Source organism: Anser anser (genome assembly GCF_964211835.1).
Source record: "Anser anser genome assembly, chromosome: 17".
In the NCBI taxonomy this organism is placed as follows: domain Eukaryota; kingdom Metazoa; phylum Chordata; class Aves; order Anseriformes; family Anatidae; genus Anser; species Anser anser.
In genome coordinates this window covers 5,954,646-5,975,184 of record NC_139738.1, presented here as the reverse complement: position 1 = coordinate 5,975,184, position 20,539 = coordinate 5,954,646, and the positions used below count along the sequence as shown (strand labels likewise).

The window sequence follows — 20,539 nt, the reverse complement described above, 5'->3', positions numbered from 1 at the left end:
CAGGAAGTTCCATGGAGACAATTAGATCTTGCTACTTCTAAATTTCAGAAAATATTGGAGTCATTATTAAAAAAGGAACACGCTGTTTCTGTACTTGCTGTTCCCTGCTTACCCATCTGCACTACCATGGTTATAACCCTCAATACAGATTAAAATGCATGTGTTAAAAAGAGCTAATAATACTGCAGACATTATAAAGATAAATTGATTAACATTTGTAGTAAATTAAGACCTACAGATAATGGACCGTGGCAAAACCTTAGTAGTAGATCAGTGCAGAATTTGGAGAGTGGGCCATAAATGATACCTAAGTCCAGACACTGAATAATGAAAATAAAGTTGGTATGGATTGCTGAACAGGCTAGGAGTATAACACTCAGGGCAATGAATGAGATGTATGTAAAATGGTATGTGATCATCTCATAACATGTTACATACAAGGTGGAATTGAATTGTATGGACATCGTTAGTTCTGGCACTTCCCACATTGTCTGTGCTGGCAAAGTTCTGCAGAGTGTTCAGGACAACAAAAGCAACACTGATGACCAAGCAGAGAAGTGGATTTCAAAATAGGGAGGGCTACACAGGGAATGCCTTTCAGCCTTCTGTCCCTGAACGCCTCTGCTCTGCTGGTCACCAGTACGGCATGGGGAAAGAGGCTGTATTTAAGGGAGCCCATCATTTAGGTGCAAGGAGGGTGAAACAGTTCACAGAAGATTTTGCTCAGTACAATCACTGCTTGGAAGGTGGGGAAGCGGCAGAGGAAGAATTTTGGAGTACTATATATAGGCATATTTGGGTGGTTTTGCCAAGAGCCACAAAGATGTTTATGTGATATTTACCAGTGGCAAATTATCTATCTATCTATCTATCTATCTATCTGTCTATTGCAAAAGTTAATTATCAGTTGTGCAGTGGTTTCAAAATAGTAGGTGGATGAAGAGGATTAAGAATGTCACAGGGTAATGCAATAGGCTGTGCTTGTTGTTAGTCAATTCCTTTGTTTGGAAACTTTGGGGGAGATGCAGATGTGCAGTATTGTCAAGGCCTTTGGACTTTTTTCTGTTCAGTTTAGTTACAAAATTCTCTCCCATCAGACAGGAGGGACTTTGATTCCAGAAATTTTAAAACGCACCAGTGGGAATCATCAAAAGAACAGGTACTGAAGATGCAGTATGTGTGATAAACTGATCCTGAATAAAGATAAGTCTGATGACTCACAGGTTTGACTGAAGTTCATGAAGACATACCCAAACTGACTTTAAGTGAGCCTGCTCATGTGCAGATAACAATACTGCTGTGGCAGAACAGACTTTGACGTGGATTAACTGCTCAAATACTATCCAGCTTTTCACATCTCCTTTAGAGCAGTTATTGACTCACTGCTGCTCTTGCTCATGCTACCAACATGTAAGCTGGTAAGCCAACTTTCATCTTGAGGTCAGAAACCAAAATGAATTGCCAATTTCATATCAGGTTGTATCACCGAAACAAATCCTGTAAACCTCAGTCAGTGGAACATTGTGAGCTTTATCATGTTATTTACTCCTGGAAGAATTTCTTTGCTCCAAGAGTAAATTGCTAGTACCTGAAATAGGAAAAATGAAACTAAATTTCTCTGGTGTCAACACAGCGTAAAGAATCATCATTTCATTTTACTGAGGGACTGGAGAACAAGAATTCACAAGTTAAACACTGGTTGCTCCAGAGATCTGTAACTGCTAACATGTCACCACATTTAATTAATATGGTGAAGAATTTAACCCTACATTTTCTTCCTACTCAGAGTTCAGCTGGCAGAGAATGAAGATAACATACTAACCTCTTTCCACACTTGCATATGTGTTTTACAGCTATTACAAGTGCTAGGTGATGGCATAACGATGATGAAATATTTTACAGTTCTTAGGCATTGCAAGGCCAGCTGTTTTGACATGCAGTTATTCAGGCATCTGCCTTTACAAATGTGGGTCTGTCTTAATGTAACCACTGACCTGTGATTTTTTTTCTAATGTGTTTTGAACCTTAACAGAAACAGTTCAAGCAGCTTTGGTGCTGTTTTTATATTTTTCTCCAAATTCTCAGTAAAGAAGTTGATTGTTACAAAATGGCAAGAAGCACTGGGTGTCTCTCTCTTCCCTGAATACAACCAAGTGCCTCTCAGAAAGGAACTTTATAGAAAATGGTTTAGAGGACATTCAGTTTTGCTTGTGAGGTTTTCCCTTACTTCTTCTGTGTTGCCAGTCTCAGATACTTACAGGTAACGGTCTCATTTCTACAGCTCTCACTTCCATACCTCCCTTCTGTGCCACCCATTTCACTTTAAAGTCAGATTTGTAAGCAGAACCCAATTACCCCTTTCAGATTTTACAACCAAGCCCAAACCGATGGTTTGCCTATGTACGTAGACTGATGATTACTGCTCATCTCAGGAACAGTGAAAGTATCTTTACTCTCCAGAAGCTTTGGGGAAGCATTTTATCTGTGCTCTCATACTGATTTTGTGTGTGTTATGTGGGTATATGTATGCATATTTATGATTATTCCTATGTTGCAAGCCGTAAAATGTATTTTGCTATATAAACGGTGAGGTTTTATTCTTTGACATAAGAGAACAAAAATTCTTACAACAGAATAAGAGAACATCAAAACAAGGATATCAAGTAAAGGGTTAAAAAAAAGGAAGGTTAAAGATGCATGTTCCCAAGTTACATGTTGCCAAATAATAGCAACTGAAATTCAGAATTCAGCAGACCATGCTATCATAACTTATTATTTCTTGATGAGATTCTAATTTCTTGCCTAGATATCCAATAGCTACTAAATGGTTAACTGAAATACACTCAGTCTGCACACTAGGTCACCGTCTTCAAGAATACATTTTAAAAGCCTTTTATAAAGTTTACAGCGTGATCCACTATTTTACTTGAGGATGGAAAGGAGAAAATACTGTAACCAAAAAACCCTATTGTACCATGGAAGCCTTCTTCAATGTGGTACCAGGTCACTTTTACATCATTGTCCTCTAAGCGTTTCTTGTACAGCAATCCATCATCCCTGAGCACATCGTGTTCACAGGTAATTATACAAGCCTCGGGTAGTCGGCAAATAACAGCATCCTCTGCTAACAGCGGTGAAAATCTTGTCTCAAACAGTTCTTTAGTTTCTTCATGGACCTGAGGAACACATGAAGTGGGTATTGGTGGCTCATAATCCTGTTTGAATTTCTCTGGGATAAGATCTGGATTTATCCATTTTCTGTATTTCAAATTCATACTCGCAGGGACATGAGAACCTGCCAAAAGAGCTTCCTTCATGGAGCAATCCTTATTCAGGTACTTCAGAATATAATGGACTGTACGTTCCCGAGACAATAAGGCAGTGAAGGCATTTTTCTGGTGAGATGGCAGATTAAAGTTCAAGGCCTGGAGAAATGGATAGATCATGACCTGGGCACGTATCTTCGGGATGTCTGTTCTGTGTACTAGTTCTTGGCAAACATTAGCAGTAAAAGTGCCCCCTACACTATCCCCACATACGATAATCCGATCAGGATCCACACCGTAGTTTTCTGCAATCTTCAAAAAGTGAATGGTAGCAGTGAGACAGTCCAAATTCTGGGCTGGATACTTGCACTCAGGAGATAAACAATACCTGAAATGTACAAGACTGCAATTTCTACAAATATATATATTTGATAATTGCTTGAATGTCTCGACTTAAATGCGTTCATGGATTATATTTTTACAAAAACTTTCCAAAAGCAGTGTTACTGACTTAGTTTAAAATTTTACATACTGAAGCAAAACAGAACAGCTTCCCCTCCCATTTCTGTCAAAATTGACAGACTGTTGATCACTGAGGTTTGTTTTAGCATAATTTAAGAACACAGGGGCTTGAGTAGTGCAGTCCAATCACCCACAATATAGAAAACCACACATTTACTCATTTTCTGGTCAGCAGGGTAGTTTGCAGTTCTCTTGCTGGGACTGACTGCATGTATGTATGTATAGCTGCAAGTCAGTCCTGCTTGCCCAGAGAATCAACCAAGTTCTGGCTCCCAACGCTTTTATGCTGGGGCAATGATTATTATATTTTTATTATGTTAGTATATATTAGTACAGTATTGTATATTATTATTACACTTTAACATAATAATAGTAACTTAATAATATTATATTATAAGCAACCATACAGTAAATATACTGTGGTGACAAAGTAGCTTCCTGCGGACAATTATTTCATTTATTTTGTTAATTGAAACAAGTGGATTGCAGGAGAGTGATGTTAAAGTAACAGTCTCTTTGTTTAGTTCCTGACCAACATACTTGCATGTGATGCAAAAAGCTAGGTAGGCATAACAGCCCAGGCAAACACCCAGTCAGGTTAAAGGGAATGAAATATCGACCTCTCTTTTGAGAGCAAGATGCATTTTTAATAACCACGGTTCTTTATTCTCTGTAAGTGCAGTCTTAGGTCTTTCTGGAGAATATTAGGTTTAATAAGGAAAAGCTAAATACTACCGAGGCAGCGGTGCAGGCAATCTCTGTTAACCCTTCGCTGTTTGCTGAGGCACACTGCTTCTGCTTTTCTGTTTTTTCACTATTCTGCTAAACTAACTCAGTGGCTTCATAAAGTAAACATCCTAATAACTAGGGAATAAAAGGGTGTCGATATAATATTTCAGAGTCACTTTAACACACCATGACTCACTCACATATGGAATATACAATTCATGTTCAAAACCAATTTCTCCTAACTTAATAAAATTCTTTAGTAATGATTTTGTTTTCCACAGGAGAATTTGTTGAAAAATAAAAGTTTCTTCTTGCCATCAGCCATTTTCCATAAGCAGAATGCCTTTAAAAGGAAGCAGTGGCCCATGTAGTTTTAAAAATATATTAAATTTTAGGCTTATTGTTTACTTTTTAAAATCATTCCTGAAGCCCCCTAAGCAATAGCATGAAATCAGGAAAGCAGTTTGTGATACATTATTATCAAACAAAGATGATGATTTCTGTGGTGATAACATAAAAATGTCTGTTCTGAAAACAGCTGCCAAACTGGGTTACTTTATAAACCCTTACCAGGTGTACCTTGTCATTTCATGGCACGTGCTTGCTCACACATATTGACAATGTAAGGATGGACAATACTAGAGCTCACTTCCTTTTCTTCTGTGCAAAGAAAATTAAGGCTTGTTCAGAGGTGGGGAAGCACAAGACCTCTCCAGCTCAGGGAGCAGCACTGGGGGCAGCTCACTTACCCAACAGACACGACCACGGAATCAGATTTTCTGGCTATGTACCGGCATACTCTTTCGTGGCTTCCTGCAGAACAAATGTTGTTAATGGAATTAATAGCTTTGAATACTTGAAGCAATATCCTCCCTTCTTTTCTTATGACATATTGCCATGATTGAGTTACACAGAGCTAAGCAATTAATGGTCTTATTGAAGAGAGACGACATTTGGTACTGCATCCTCTGTGTGGGCCCCTTGCCTATTTAGTGAGCTACTCCAATTTTCTCTAGGATAAAATAGTCTAGACTTTTAATCCTCAGAACACACTGTAACAGTCATATATTTAGGGAGGCTGTTGATCTGTAAGGAAAACAAGGATTTATTATTATTTGTTATTAAATGAAATTTCTTAGAGTGATTGTAAGGGATAAAGTACCTTGAGATCCTCATAAAAGATTATTACATTATTTCAAATTAATTGTGGGAGAGTCTGAGACTGACTTAGTCATGTCATATCGTTTTGCTGTGGAAATGCTAATTGTATTACTGTAGCTAAGTCTAAATAAATTCTATATTCGATGCAGAGATTTGACTATTTGCTGAAGAATGAAAGTTGCAGCTGGTATGCCTCCAAAGAAATCAGTATATTTCTGTGTGGCTAATTCAGGCAGAAATCCAAAGCATCCAAATTATGTTATATTAAAATGTCTAATTATAAAATTATCCCATAGTAAGGCTATGGGCAGAAATATGCCTGTTACAATGTATTTAAAGATACACTGGGTTTTTCATCAGCCTTAATTCTATCTTTGCTACATTTAGAAGATTTGGTTTACAGGTGTTGTTCAACAATGTGTTCTACCTTAAATCACAGAATCCTAACACCTTTAAATATGGGTGTATGTCTGCTGCCTGTAGAAACAGTATTTTTTAGGACTTGTCAATTACGTATTTGCAATTATCTGCTTTCTCTAATAAATTAAACTGAAAAAAGACAACCTAACTAAAGTCCATGCAGCATGGGCACATATTTAAAAAAGGCTGCTGTAGGCCACTGAATTACAATGAGTGCTGTTTATAGACAAACCAATAAACATCCTGCAGGTAGAGATCAAAGGGAGGAATGCAGGAACTAACAACTTCTGTTAAGTTTTCAGACCAAAAAGAATTTGTTTATTTAGCAACACCACTTACTATAAGGAAGATATATGCCATAAAGAGGGTGATATCCTATAAAGAATAATTTGGATATTAAATAAAGACAGATTAAAGAGTTTAAAAAGTAAAAACAAACATTAAATGCTTTCAGTCTCTCAGTTGCCAAAACTAAGCCTCAGTCATTTGGGTTCAGGAGAATTTATAAATATATATATAGTTAACAACCATAAATATTTTAAAAAATAATTAGAAAAATCACATTTTCTGTTTCAGTTCCTTACTTATGCCTCCGTACATCCCGCATCCTCCATGGAAGAAGATGACTCCTCTCCGTTTGCTTGCAGATGGTAATCTTGTGAGGTAAATCCTCACTGGCACTCCATCAAAATGCAGATCCTTTATGAAGAGCTTTGAATCCCTGGATGCCGGCAGTCCACCAAAAATCAACCTTATAAGTATGTGCTCCTTAAAGATACCCAAACTTTCTGAGTTCTTTGCCTAGGTATAACAGGAAAAAGTCAGTAGAGGAACAGGAGAAATCAGTATAAGAAATCTAAGTCTTTCCACTCTGTAGGGGCCACAAAAGGCCACAAGTTACCTTTTCTGTGTTGTGTTTTGGTTATCTGCTATTTTCCAAATTTATTGGTTATTTATTGGTTATTATTATTATTATTATTATACCAAATTTATTGGTTATTTGCTACTTTGCTTCCACAAATAACTCTAGTGGCTTTGTGATTGCACTTGTGAAAGTGGAAATGTATATCTTCACGATCTGAGATACCATTATTTCTGGAGGAATGTTGCAATACTTGTTCCAGGAAATATATAAATACCTTCTTATATCTGTGATCTGGTTTTATCACATGTAACATCAAGAATTTGCTTAGGTATGCAATTTAGCTGTCATGAGGCCTGAGGCTCCTTTTCTAGTCCATGAAGAGAAAGAGGCATTTCTAGAGGACAATTCCAATTTCAGCTGCATTAAGTCACGCTCTGGAAATGTCTGTTTGTCTCCGCTGATTATAAAGGGAGACTATCTACTTCAGATGCCTCAGTTGAAGTCTTTAAGGTTAGGTGAGATGAAAATGTCCCTAGCATGATGTCAGATGCAGTAACTTACCGGTCTTGGGTCATCTCCATGCCACAGGGACAGTGACAACAAGGTTTAAGAAAATCAGTAGTGCCTATCACAGAACCACAGAATGGTCAAGGTTGGAAGGGACCTCTGGAGAAATCTGGTCCAAACCCCCTGCCAAGCAGGGTCATGTTGCACAGGATGGCATCCAGGCGGGTTTTGAATATCTCCAGAGAAGGAGATTCCACAGCCTCTCTGGACAACCTGTTCCAGTGTTCTGTCACCCTCACAGTAAAGAAGTGCTTTCTCAGTAAAGTGCTGCTGGCCTAAATGAAGAACCTTGTGAGAAGGATTCTGAATCTGATCTGCTTCTCCATCAGTAAAACCATTGCCTATATCAAGATCCCACAGGTATTTAGGAAATGGCACTTCAGCCAGTTTCTTAAATTTCTCAGGGAAAACTGATACTCTGAAGACAGGGTAGGTTTGTTGAATGTGTCACAGCATTTTCTTATCCAAAGCTGTTCAATTGCCAATAATTGAGATAGCCTGAAGATCATCATGCTGGAACCCTCCTTCGTTTTGAATACAGGTTGCAAGTGATGCATTTCCTGCTAGGAACATTTCTTTCCCTATTAAACGGTGACTTAATTGCCATTACAGACTATTACAATTCATCCTTCTGGAATGATAGTAATCATAACAAGTAATTTGCAAATGGTATTTTCCTCTTCTGAGCAACAGAAGTATACATGTACATGCTGTATCAATGCCTCATAAATTAATAGCCAGCTATGCTATTGTAGATTGGTCTTTCTGATCTCATGTAGCTGTGCTTTAACTCGGATTTGCTCTGTCTTGGAGAGAATTCAAATATTGGCCTTAAATAGCAATTTTGCTGCATGAGAATGCAAAAATAAGACAAAGATGCAGAATTTTCTTAGGTGCGTGAGCTCAGCTATCACATACATATGAAGCCAAAACTTATGTGGTTCAAGTGTGTTGCAACACACAGTTCCTCACCAAGGCATTTTTTCAAACAATTCTTTCTTTTTTTAAGTTGAGTGAGGAGCAATAAAAGAAGCCATCATGAGCCATGGAAGAGAAAGAAAATTATCTGAAAACAAAAATGGAAACCCAGAGATGATCTGGAATTTTTTGATAACACTGTGTGCCACCACTGCCAACAGTGCTTGTGTTGTTTTAAGTCCCAGTTCCCATAGACAAATTGGATAGATATAGTTCTTGCCTTACAGTTGAAAATGCACGTTTTTAGGTATCCTGGAGAAGGCAGAAGATCAATATAAGAGTCAAGGTAATCCTGGCAGAAACCACGGGGTCAATATAACCTTCCCCAAAGTGCAATTTTCAAAAATTCTAGTGACTCGTAAGTCAGTGTTTTTGTTGAAGTGATGATTTTGGAATGACTGAAGTTAATAGAATTGCTGTATTGTGTTTATTTAATCTCATCTGTATTTTCTAACATGCCTGTTTTTTTAAAGAGCCCTCAGATGACAGATAATAATATATATGATAAACTTGGTATCAGAACATACTATAGTGGTATCAGAATATACTTGGTATCAGAATATAACAAATATCCTTTTTCCATTCCTTATCTTAGGAACTCTTGGCATCATAGAGGCATCTTCAGTTTCAGGGAAGAAAATGTCATGAAGGAGAATGGGGAATTTGGTATGTGTTCTATCAAAAAACTTCTTCTTAATCAATAATTACAAAATACTTCAGAACCAATAACAATAAACGAAAAAAAATGAAAGGGATAACTACTCCTAGACAGATCTGATTGGCATTAGTAGATGAAACGTATTGTATAAGCCAGGTTCTAAAAAGTGTATATGTGTAAGAAAAAGAGGACCCAGATCAGCATGTCAGTGTACCTATACTTGTGAAATAGGGTCTTTCTTTGAAAAACTGTTTGCTGGAATGCCTAAATTCTGGCACAGACTTGCTTTTTACATGGGAGATCATATGGTGACCAGATTTTTACTTTAAAAGTAATTATGAAATCACATACGAAATAGCAAAGACCACTCCATTTGAGTTTCATGGATTTATAGACTACATTTGACAGTCTATCTGTCTCAGTCACTTTGAAGTGTTATGATTTGCCAATTAAAATGGTTATCAAAGCTTTATATCACAGTAAAATATGCACAGTCTAAATGCATATCTGTAGAAATGGATTAAAACAAAAGCTAGGATAAGAACTAGTAGGCTTTCTCTCATCTTTTCTGTTTGAGATTGTCATTGATTTCCGCAAGACAGAGCATGTGCATAGATGCAGCAGGAGCATCATATGTATAACTGTGCTCTAGAAGATACATGTTCAACTGGTTATGCAGGTTTTCTAAGAGATATCCCAAATAAGTGGAAGTAAAGAGCAGAAGACTGTCCTGTGTCAGAAAAAAAGAGGTCTTTGCTGCAACATACATGATAGGGAGTACAAACAGATAAGTCACTGGCACAAGAGGAGCTCCATTCATAAGAACGAAGAGGGTATGTTCATTGCACATGTGTAATGCACAGAGCATCATACGCTTTGTAAGAAACCTGTGAAGTCCTCACTATGAGGAGGACTACTCCTCCGAGTATAAAAATAAGCCTAGAAATTCACCAGAAGTAGATGTATAAAGGCTTTTGACAACAAAGGGCTCAAGAAAATTAAATTCAGTGCATAGCAAATGTGGGAATGCATCTTTAAAACTATCCAGAAAAGGAAGTTGAAAATTCTGGAACATTATAAATGGAGATAGAATATGTACTGTTGCAGAACAACCACTTAGAGGCTGTAGAAGTAGCATCAGTAAAAAGAATCATCTGAAATTATCTTTTCATCAAACCAAGTATAGAAACATAGAGGACCTAATAACATACAGTCATTTTATTATATTAAGTTTATATATATAGCTTAACATGAAGAGCAGCCTTAGATATGTAAGGACAGCAACTCTTCTTTCATGCCAGACAATGCAGAAGGGTACATGGGTTGTAGGCCACTGGAGAATGAGGGACCTGATTTCGTGAATGCTACTCTGTGAGTTTAAGCAACCCATTTAAGTCTTTAATTGATTATAGTGCCCCAAAAGACTTTTCAGGATATGGGCCTTAGTCACTGTGTTCAACACATACAAGTAGGGGATTAGAGAACACCTCTGCTTGAGATGAGCCCCATACAAACATGAATGAAATCATTCTGTGGTTTTCCTGCAGACTTTCTTTTGATGCAGTATATGCCAAACATGACAGGGCTTGGGCTGCTCTTGTCTGCTCCTGTTGTCTTCTTTGAAATTTTTTGGGGTAAGAGCTGTTTCTTACTCTGTTGGCAAAGTACATAGCACAGTGAGTCTAGTTTACAAGTACTTAAATAATAAGTAGTAACAGCTCTAACTGAGCCTGCTTTGTCCAGGAGGTTAGATTAGATGACCTCTGGAGGTCCCTTCCAACCTACATAATTCTATGATAATTCACCAAGACACAGTAATTCAGCCACTGCAGAAATAAGAACATGATTAATGGGTAATAAAATTACTGCAGGTAGATTAATGTTTAAGAAATTACCTCAAATATATCAAAGTGCACTCAGATAAAGTGCAGCTATTATTGTTCAGCCATTCTGTCTTTCACAGGACTAGTCATTTCATTATAGAAGGCAATCAAGTTACAATTGCAGTGTAAACATGCAAATCTCAGTATTTAAAAGAGCTCACCTCATGAAGGCTGCTTTTATATACAGTATTAAAATACCAGATCAAATTTTGGCCTTTGCCTTTAAATCTGTGTTACCATATGGTTCCTATTACACACAGTTGCAATATTTAAATGCTACATTCATAGTTCTACTCAAATTTTTCCTTTCCTGAAAATCACAATATCATAGAGCATGATAAACTCACCAGAATTTCCACCAGAGTATAAAAGTAATGGTATAAGCTGAGCTTTGATGGCTGGTCAACTTCAGGAGGAATTTTTGCCTTGAAAGAATCATAAAAAGTTGCAATTAAAACCAGTAATATAAAGGCAAGTAGAATTCCTGCTATTAGTGCCAGAGCATAAAAGAATTCCATTTTTCTTTGGTGGGGATGATTTACTAGAGAACTCTTCGATATGATTCTGTCAATATTTATATGCTCCAGATTGACTCCACAGAGAAGTAATTTGCATACCAAAATTCCTCCGCCCTCCTCCTCCAAATCAGGCTGTCAGATGCTAGCAGTAGACAAACATCCGGCAATGACTGCTGTTACAACTTCGTTTAGCATGGCCGAAGTTAATGCCTACAATACTCACACTCACCATTTTATATATTCCAAAATTGTAGATGGACTTTATGTTTTATCTAGTTGAATTGTACTCTGAGTTATGGGCCCGAAAAGCTGTGTGAGATTTTTTCCGAGTGTACTAGTCACTGTACTGAAAGAGACTACCTCTGCTTATGAATGCATGGAGGACTGGCAGTGCTGAACTCCAGTTTGATCCTAAGGCTTTATGTTTAGTGCTGATCTATATTTATTTTACTTATTTTATGCAAGCTTGCTGAGGCAGACAGCTGGCCAGAACAGTTAGAACAGACATTGTGAAGCAGATCTAAAGGAATTTTGCTTTTAGAGGTGAGTACAGAGCTATCAGCTTTGGAAACTCCCTGAGCGTGCAGCAAGGGTCTGGGCTTACCAACGGTCCAGTAATATGAGAGGGAAATGAGAAAGAAAATTTCACTTGGAGAGCTTCAGCTCTCTCTTTTCTGGTGCATTCTAAAGCAAAGATTTTGATGTCTTTAATGCAACAACAACAAACAACTTAATAGCTTGCTATTTTTTTTCCAAGACAACTCTACATTATCCTTTGCTCTAATTTAGGCTGTGATTAGACCGTATGGCTAGGCACGTGCTTGTGCATATAGAGGTGATGATAGCAAAGGAATGAATGACTAGGTACAGCTTCATGTACTTCCATGCACCATGTGACTGCACAAATATTTTTTGGGTAAAAGTAAAAAGCAAACCTGAGCTCAGCTTGACGCAATTAATAGAATCCATGCTTATCTCCGAAACACTCTGAAATATTCCTTTATCTCCAATAATCTCATAGATATTCCCTTTTAAAACCCTTATGAAAGCTTGTAATCATGGTTGCAGAAGAGAAGTACTCCTACTTATGAGCCATAAGATTTTGGGTTTGGCTAACAAACCTGTAGTGGTACAAGGTGAGTCATTTCTAGCTTTTCTTGTAACCATGAAAAAAGCAGATGAAATATATCTACTAAGAAAAAATCTCATTTATGCAAAATATGCCTCTACTTAGAGGAAATAGGGCTAAACTTTAATGTGGATTAGTCAGTAGACTGAAGCTGTGTGGAATGACAGTAGACAACCTGAGTCATAAGAGATAAACTACCAGATGATAAGAGTGAGCTGTCTGGATTCTTAAGAGAATAGATCTAATTGTTGTCTTCAGTGGAATTCAGCAAGCACAACTGATTCAATTATGTGGTTCAAAACCCTCAAAAAAGGTGTTAAACATAAGAAATCCATGTAAGAAAGTTATATCATAGAACCCTCAGCTTAGCTCAGCAGGCCTGGAACATGATCACAGTATGCATCTTTTTCCATCTTTTCTGACTCACATTATTTGACTAAGCTGGGGAATCATTGATCCCTTCCACGACTGTGAGGTGCAGCACACTTAACTGAATCCCCCCATCTTCTTACCCATCAGACCTGTGGGGATATGGCAACTTTAATTATTAAAAAAAAAAAAAAAAAGACAAACATAAACAAATGAAAAAACAAGGTTTTATTTATTTTCATACTTTTACTTCTGGGAAGGAATATATAGGTTGGGATTTAAAGATTTTAAGTAATCCATCCTGAAATGAATAGGTTTTAAGTTCTGGATGTCCCCATATAGACACTTCATCTCCATTTATTCATTTTTAATTCATTTTGTGGTGGATTTAAACACTCCACTGATATCATCGTCTGAGAAGAGTATAGAATATCCCAGTTTCTCCTCCTAAATGCTAGATGTCAAAATACCAACTACCTTCTTTGAAATCACTTGGGAGCTCCCACTATACATGTATTTTTTCCATGATGTCAGGACTCTCAGATCAGCAACCAACCATCTAATGAGATATTGGAGGAGCAGTTGGAGTCCTGTAAAGAGAGGTTCTTGGACTCTGGGGCTTGTTGGTTTAGGGATTTGGTTTTGATCAAATGTTGTAGGACAATGTAATTGGAGGACAGGGATGATTGTTCTGAAAAAGCATCTCTGTCGGTTTATTTTACAGGTCAGCTGCTAGGAAACATCTGGATCTGCACATCCTACAGTTATAACTGATCTTTCTTCCTCCAAAGAATCAGCTAATGCTCACTGTCCTAAAGAGAGTTGTAATAACTTGCACTTTTGCACATCAGGACAGATAAAAAATGTTCAAAAAATGCAGAAGTCCCTATAAATGAGTTGAAGGTTCAGTTGGCCTTTGGAAGCCCTGTGTTGTTTACCTCATGTATCATTTGTTCCAGAGCATGCCTGCAAAACTGCTCTTTGCTTAACAATATTAGTGATACCAATTTGTAGGGTAATGGCAGTGATTCAGCAAGAATGAGCAAATTGGCTTTCTGCTAACAGTGGGTAAAGTTCTTGAAATTTCCAGATATGTTATTAAAAGTCCAGCTGATCCTTGTTCAAATCAGCATAAAAAATATCATGGGTTGTGTGCCTTCTGCCTTAGTCCAGCTGAATCTCTCTAGAGATCTTATTTTTCCGTAATCTGATTTATAATGTGATCTTACCCCCACATCAATTCATATACTAAAGCTGATCCATTCCCACCTTCCAACCCAAAAAAAAGTTTGCTGTTGACCCAGCTTTCTCTTCCTAACATTCCTCCTTTTAGCTTCCTTTCAGAACTGTCAAGTTTGAAGAAACTTGTCACAGAAGACTTGAATTTTTTTCTCCTTCTAGTGAACCACTAGCTCTGAAAAAAAATTATAACAGAATATAATGAATTCTCTTAAAGAAGGCATTGTTAATAAGGATTCAGGGAGCATTTTATCTAGGGATTTTTTTCCTAAGCTGGTTTACAAGCTTCCAGTGCAAAACTATTACAAGAATTAACCTACTGTTCTGATTTGTCAAAATCTCTATCAGATTGGCTTAGTAAGATTTCAGTTGAGACTCTTGAAACAATAAACTCCTTCTCTAATTTTGACAGCCTTACGGGCTTAATTCTTCTGCCTCCCTAGTTCCTTGTGTGTCTTAGAGGTTTTGTCAGGACTGAGGAGTTAATCAGAGGGTATGGCAAATTCTGTGTGGCCTAAAGATGAGGTAAATGTACTAAACAGAACGTAAGATGAGTTAATCAGTTTAACACAAGGTAGCCACTCCATTCCTATTAACATGTGGTATTTCTCATTGTTCTGTCTTTCATATGAAGAAGCAGGCTAGTAGATTGACCCAAACTGGCTCCTAATTAAAGATAAGTGAGAAAAAGAAGGGCAGTTATTATAAATTATAAAATCTAACATAAGAAAATAATTAAGCAATTGACAGAAATTACTTGATTTTGCATCCTTTTGTCTGAATTCCAGGTTAACACCTACATGCGCTTTGAAAACACTGTTCTACTTACAAAGACAATTGTTTTCATACATACTGAATTTGGAAAGGTTATGTCATTTTGAACTTAGAATCATTCAGTAAGGTATTTATTCACTATACTGATTTGTTGTGAGACCCAGGGAAAGCAGTAAGACATCCCAACATAGCTTTTCACACAAGGCTGGACACAGACTGTTTTCTGTCAAGTCTGGAAGCTAAACATAAACCTGGTCCCTTTGAGCTTAGTCCATGGCAAAACTCCACTTACAAGGCAACAGTATCAGACTGTTAATACTTAATAGCATATAGAAGGACAGTGTGAAATCATAGAACCACTGGGACACATTCCAAATGGAAAATGTGAACTCAAGGGAAGAATGAAATCAAGAAGCACAAAAATACAGCTCTTGATTTATCCAAATCTGACAGCAGTACTTCATGTAACAAAAAACAGATCTGCTTGGCAAAGGGTTTTCAGTTTTTTAAAGGAGGCTTAGTTTTAATCTGTGACCATGATAGATTGTCAATGTTCAAGAACCCTGCACTGATGTAAAAAACTGGTACTACTAGACACCCTAGTAACACAGATTTTCCATTGTGCAACAATGATGCACTGCGTTCTGAGGTTTTCACATCTGCTTACCAATCTATGTATATATATATATGTATATGTATTTAAGTGAAAACACAGAAACAGTAGCCCAAATGGCTTTCAAACATGTCTTGAACATGCTTTTAATTTCCAGCTCCTTTTCCTTTCAAAAGTTCTTGCAGTTTAGCAATTTCATGTGCATAAACTTACCTCCAAGTTCACTAGGAACTGGGCTGCAAAGGCTCTGTAAACAAGTGTAGAGTCCTACCCATACAGATGCAAAGTCAAGATATAAGCATTCAAACACTCTACCTGAGCCTCTTTATAGAACCAGAAAATTTTGTTCTGCAAAAAAATAGACCTTTGTTATGCAAGTGATGTGCACACAGAGTGCATCAACTTGTTTTGGAGCTAAAAGTTGCTTTTTCACTGCTGTTTATTCCTTCACAACTGGGCAAGTGAGAAAAAGTATGCTTCTATGACTCACTGAGAGTGTTAGTAAATATACACTGGTGCTATTGCAGTTAGGCACTATTGTGGTTAAATACTCAGAAAACATAAATGCGTATTTTGAGCTTTGGTCCTAAAAATTAGTCATTCAGGTATGATCTAGATTTATTCACAATAGATTAGTAAACGTGTATTAAAGCCTAACACTTTAACACTTCTCTTAAGAAGTACAAACCCAGAAATTTACACAGACGAGCAGAAGTCAAAACTGAATGAGTTACCACTGTGAGGTGTTACATGACTGACTTCTCGCTCTTGTTGCAAACTGGAGTTAAACATAGATTAAAATGGCATGGGAATAGCTTAACTGAAGAGGAGGGGGGAGAATTGTTGTAATTTATACTTAGTTGTGGGTAAATATACAGGGAGCAAATAGTTCAGGTACTGTGCAGCTATCCAAAATGGAAATTTTATTCTGCATCTAAGTGATAGCACTAACTGATGCAATTTTACGAAGTTAACAGGCCTGCTTATTGAATGCTCCAGCACACTGGTTAAGGACTTCTGAGTAAGAACATGGAAGGAATTCATTTTGGGATGACTTTAAAATTACAATTAGGAACCACTGCTGCAATGTGACAGATCTTCATTTCCATCAACAAAGGTACGTACCAAGTGTCTGTTTGCACCTGTAGACATTTACTGAAAGCAATTTGAATAATCAAACCTAACTGAAGGTATAGTTTGTAAGGTTTCACCAACAAAGATGAACTTTTTGAACAAAAACATATGTTAGATTTGTAAAGGTGACAGTTTGGAAAAAAGATCTCTTGCCAAACAGGAGTGTAATGGTTACTGTACAACAATCAGGTGAAATCCCAGAATACTAATCTTTTGCCACATTTCAGAATGGAACTGCAGTTGAAGTGGACAAACCTCAGCTGTTCTCAGCACATGTACAATTTCAAGCTTTCTGATTTTTCAGTTAAGTGAATTTTAAAATGACTTGCATATATTTTTCACCATATAAATTACAGGCAAGATGCAGTAACTTCAGTTTTACTATAAGTCTGCTTTTCTTTCTTGCTCTTGTGCACTTGTGTAATGTAGAAACTTCTGGTCAAGGTAAATCTAAGGTAAAGTAGTAAACCAGTAAAATAGTTCATATGTTCACTGAAATTTGAAGGTCAGGTTGGAAAAATACTTCACGTTAAATATGTAGATTTGTCTTTTTATTCCAACTCCAAATGTTGGAGCAACTTTTCACATCACTCAATAAACCAAAATCCTAATGAATGAAAAAAATCCTAATGAATGAAAATAATCCCAATGAATGAAAATAATAATAATAATAGTAACACCTCTGATACATTTTAGAATATTATTCAAGCAGGAAACAGATACAAGAAATAAATATTCACATGACTAGTCCCATTGGCATCAAAGAACCTGCAAATGTTTGAAATGAATAATTAACTTTGTTGTTTAATCTGAACATAGTCCTATGGTATAATATTGCTGACTTTTCTATTTTAAATGTATTTGTAGAGATTTATGCAGAAAAAATAAAGTTAATGGTCTCAGGAATCAAAAAATCCAACTTACTTTCTCAAACTTCATATCCCTTCATTTTTAAGGCTGCTTCTTATTTCCATCCCAGAAAGTTGTTATATTTGTTACCAGTCCAGACACTGAGTCATTCCTGTTTAAACCAGACACTAGGCTCTCTGTGTAATTTCTCTCTCCCCTTCAGAGTTTTTGGACTGAGAGGAAAATTGTAATGCCAGGTGCCTCCCCCAGCTCCCTTTCTAAAGGTATTACTGTAAAAACACACAGAGGTGCTAAATGCTGCCCAAGCGGCAATGGAAATTCTCACAGCTCTGGTTATTTCAGATGCAGCTAAGTTAGGGAACACCACCTGATCCTGAAAATCTGTACAGACTTGCAGTTTCCAGTTAGAATGGTTCAATTTCTTCTCTCCAGAAACCTCTCTCCTGACACTATGATGACGCTCTGAGAGTCCTATGGCTTACTTCATATAAGGTAAACTGGCATTTAAAGGTAAGAACTGTGCAAGTTTCTCTTTTTTTTTTTTTTCACTTCTGAAAACTTATGTGGAAGTTTCAACAGAGCTGAAATTCAAGAGATTATGATATTGCTCATATTATGTGTTAAAAGAACCAGGTATGAGATGAGTTTTGAATGTAGGTAGAACAAAAAACTCAGTTGTTCTTATTTTTGTTACCAAACAACCCTTGAACACTCTGTTACATGGCCACTTTGAACTATGACCATTTCAAAAATGTTTGATTCTGAAGCAGAAAAAGAATTTATTTTCAAAGGGATTTAGCTTCCTAACTCTCATCTCTTGGTCGTGTAATATAACTTTGCTGCCTGTATAGAGATGCTTAGACTCGCACACTTCCGTTGCAATGGTCTTTTAGCAAATTACAGATGAATTCAAAGTTTGAGAATCTTTCACTTCTGTCATTCTTCAGTAATTCTAGTTTTTACCACTAGATGGCTTCCCAGGATAGTGGATATATATTCAGACCTCCTGAAGTAACTTGGGATTGGATTCATTTGGGCACCTTCTTAGTAACATATTCAGTCATAAAAACAAAGCTCTTCCTAGCACGACTGAGAAGACAACAATGTGAGGTTTGACATATTTGAGCATCTTCTGACATCCTGACAACTTGACATTTCAGACTATTTCTGATTGCTGCCACAACCAGTAACTGTGGAGTGAGCAGCTCTCAGTTCAAATGCGCACTTAGATCCTCCCGAGAAAAGTTTAAGCAGGACAGCTAAATATATAACTTACCTACCTACCTAATGCCTAACAGTGCAAACAAACGAGTCGGGGGACCTGGTTGCAACACGCTTTGCCCTTTCTCCTGTTACAACATAGTTTTAAAGTGCTATGGAGACCTTGTGTTGCAATTATGCCCTCATATCTGGACAAAAGTCCTGGAAAAGGAGAGCAGAAAAACACCCTTTGATGTGAGAAAGCACGTCTCCCTGCTTCGGTCGGAGCCTGCTTTTTTCATTGCCCCGCTACTGAAGGTACCAATCACCAGTTTTCAGCAACGTAAGCATCTTCCAGTTTGGAAAATCCATGAGTTGTCATGCTGTCCGTAGACACGCTGGTTCAGTGGTAATAGATGTTGATGATTATCAGCCTAGGCTGGAGTGAGCCCAGCACTCTAGGGCTGCAATAACTTTTCCCATCAACACCAACTTAACCTGGGCAAGCAGTTCTCTCCCGGAGCTCGCAAGGCACAGATGGCTCCTTTGAACTCAGCCTTAACCCTGACCGCTCCTGGCACTTTTTTTTTTCCCCCCCTCCTGGGCTCACGTCAAACCCCAGCACCCTCCTCTGCCGCGTTCCTGTCAGGGAGGAACAGAGGAGGTTCCTGTCAGAGGCGGGCGCGCGCTGCGGCCGCGGCCGGCCCCGACCCCAGCCCCGGCCTCAACCAGCCCCGTCCCGCAGCCACCCCGACCCCAACCCCGACCCACAGCCGTCCCGACCGGCAGCCGGCCCCGACCCCAGCCCCAGCCCGCAGCCGGCCCGGCCTCAGCCCCTGCCCGCCGGCTGCGGCGCGGCCGTCCCGGCTGCGGGCGCCGTGCGGCGGCTCCGAGACCGCGCTGGGGGAGGGGAGAGCAAAGCCAGCCACTCACAGGAACAGTAGTGAAATCTCCCCGACACTTTAACTGTCAATCAGGCTTAATGGGGTATAAAACCTCCCCGGCGCGGCGGCTGTGATAGGCAGAGAGAGCAATAGGGAGAAATGAGTAAGAGCCAGAGCTGAAATAGTGCACGGCATAATTCCTGCTCTGTGGTCACGGAGCCTCCGAGTGCGAAACCCGGGAGAGGGGGCAGAGAGAGGCGGTTATCAGCTCACCCTCTGCAGCCGGCTCAGGACAGGACGTCTGGAGATATTTATAGATATTAAAACAAAAACAACAACCTTACCCTGAATAGACCCTTTCTTAAAAAGAAAGTCCTGGCAATTCTGTCTTATTTAAGCAATTTCCTGAGTCTAAGAATAGAAATGAGCTGCCTGGAAGGCACTGCAGGCTGAAATTTGGAGACATAGGCTGCTTTATTTTATTTTTCCAAGTATAAAACCTTCCACTTGGATACTGGATTTTTATGACAGTCTTTGAAACGGAGGGATGTATGGTTACTTTTAATTTTACTTTTTTTTTTCTCTCTCTTTAATTAAAAAAAAAAAAAGAAAAAAACTGTCTCCCAGTTATACAGCGAGGAAACCGTTCTACCTGCATGTGACAATCCCAAAGGACATCGATCAAGAAGCAGGGGAGTGACTTGGTCTTCTGCACTGTTCTGCTCCTACCCCGATTTTTTAGGGGAAGAGAAGGATTTTT

General features: G+C 38.2%; 1 protein-coding gene across 2 annotated transcripts; it reads right to left on the bottom strand.

Annotated features, from left to right (window-relative positions):
• Nucleotides 1-2,570: 2,570 nt before the first annotated feature.
• LOC310883131 (arylacetamide deacetylase-like 4) lies at nt 2,571-11,996 on the bottom strand. 2 transcript variants are annotated; one of them, XM_083803006.1, is made up of 4 exons: nt 11,397-11,996; nt 6,683-6,899; nt 5,267-5,330; nt 2,571-3,669 (listed from the first exon to the last, which is right to left on the bottom strand). In XM_083803006.1, exons 1-4 carry the CDS (start codon nt 11,565-11,567, stop codon nt 2,883-2,885), a joined length of 1,239 nt encoding a protein of 412 aa, XP_083659132.1. In that variant the 5' UTR covers nt 11,568-11,996; the 3' UTR covers nt 2,571-2,882. The 2 variants fall into 2 exon arrangements, with proteins under 2 accessions (XP_083659132.1, XP_083659133.1); XM_083803007.1 differs by having other exon boundaries at nt 2,571-3,654; nt 11,397-11,993.
• Between the last annotated feature and the right edge of the window lie 8,543 nt (nt 11,997-20,539).

Coding starts and splice junctions, on each gene's coding strand:
- LOC310883131 (XM_083803006.1), bottom strand. CDS start 11,567: ATGGAATTCTTTTATGCTCTGGCACTAATAGCAGGAATTCTACTTGCC. Junction 6,900..11,396: donor ATACTCTGGTGGAAATTCTG/GTGAGTTTATCA, acceptor TGTTATACCTAG/GCAAAGAACTCAGAAAGTTT. Junction 3,670..5,266: donor TCCGTGGTCGTGTCTGTTGG/GTAAGTGAGCTG, acceptor TAGAAATTGCAG/TCTTGTACATTTCAGGTATT.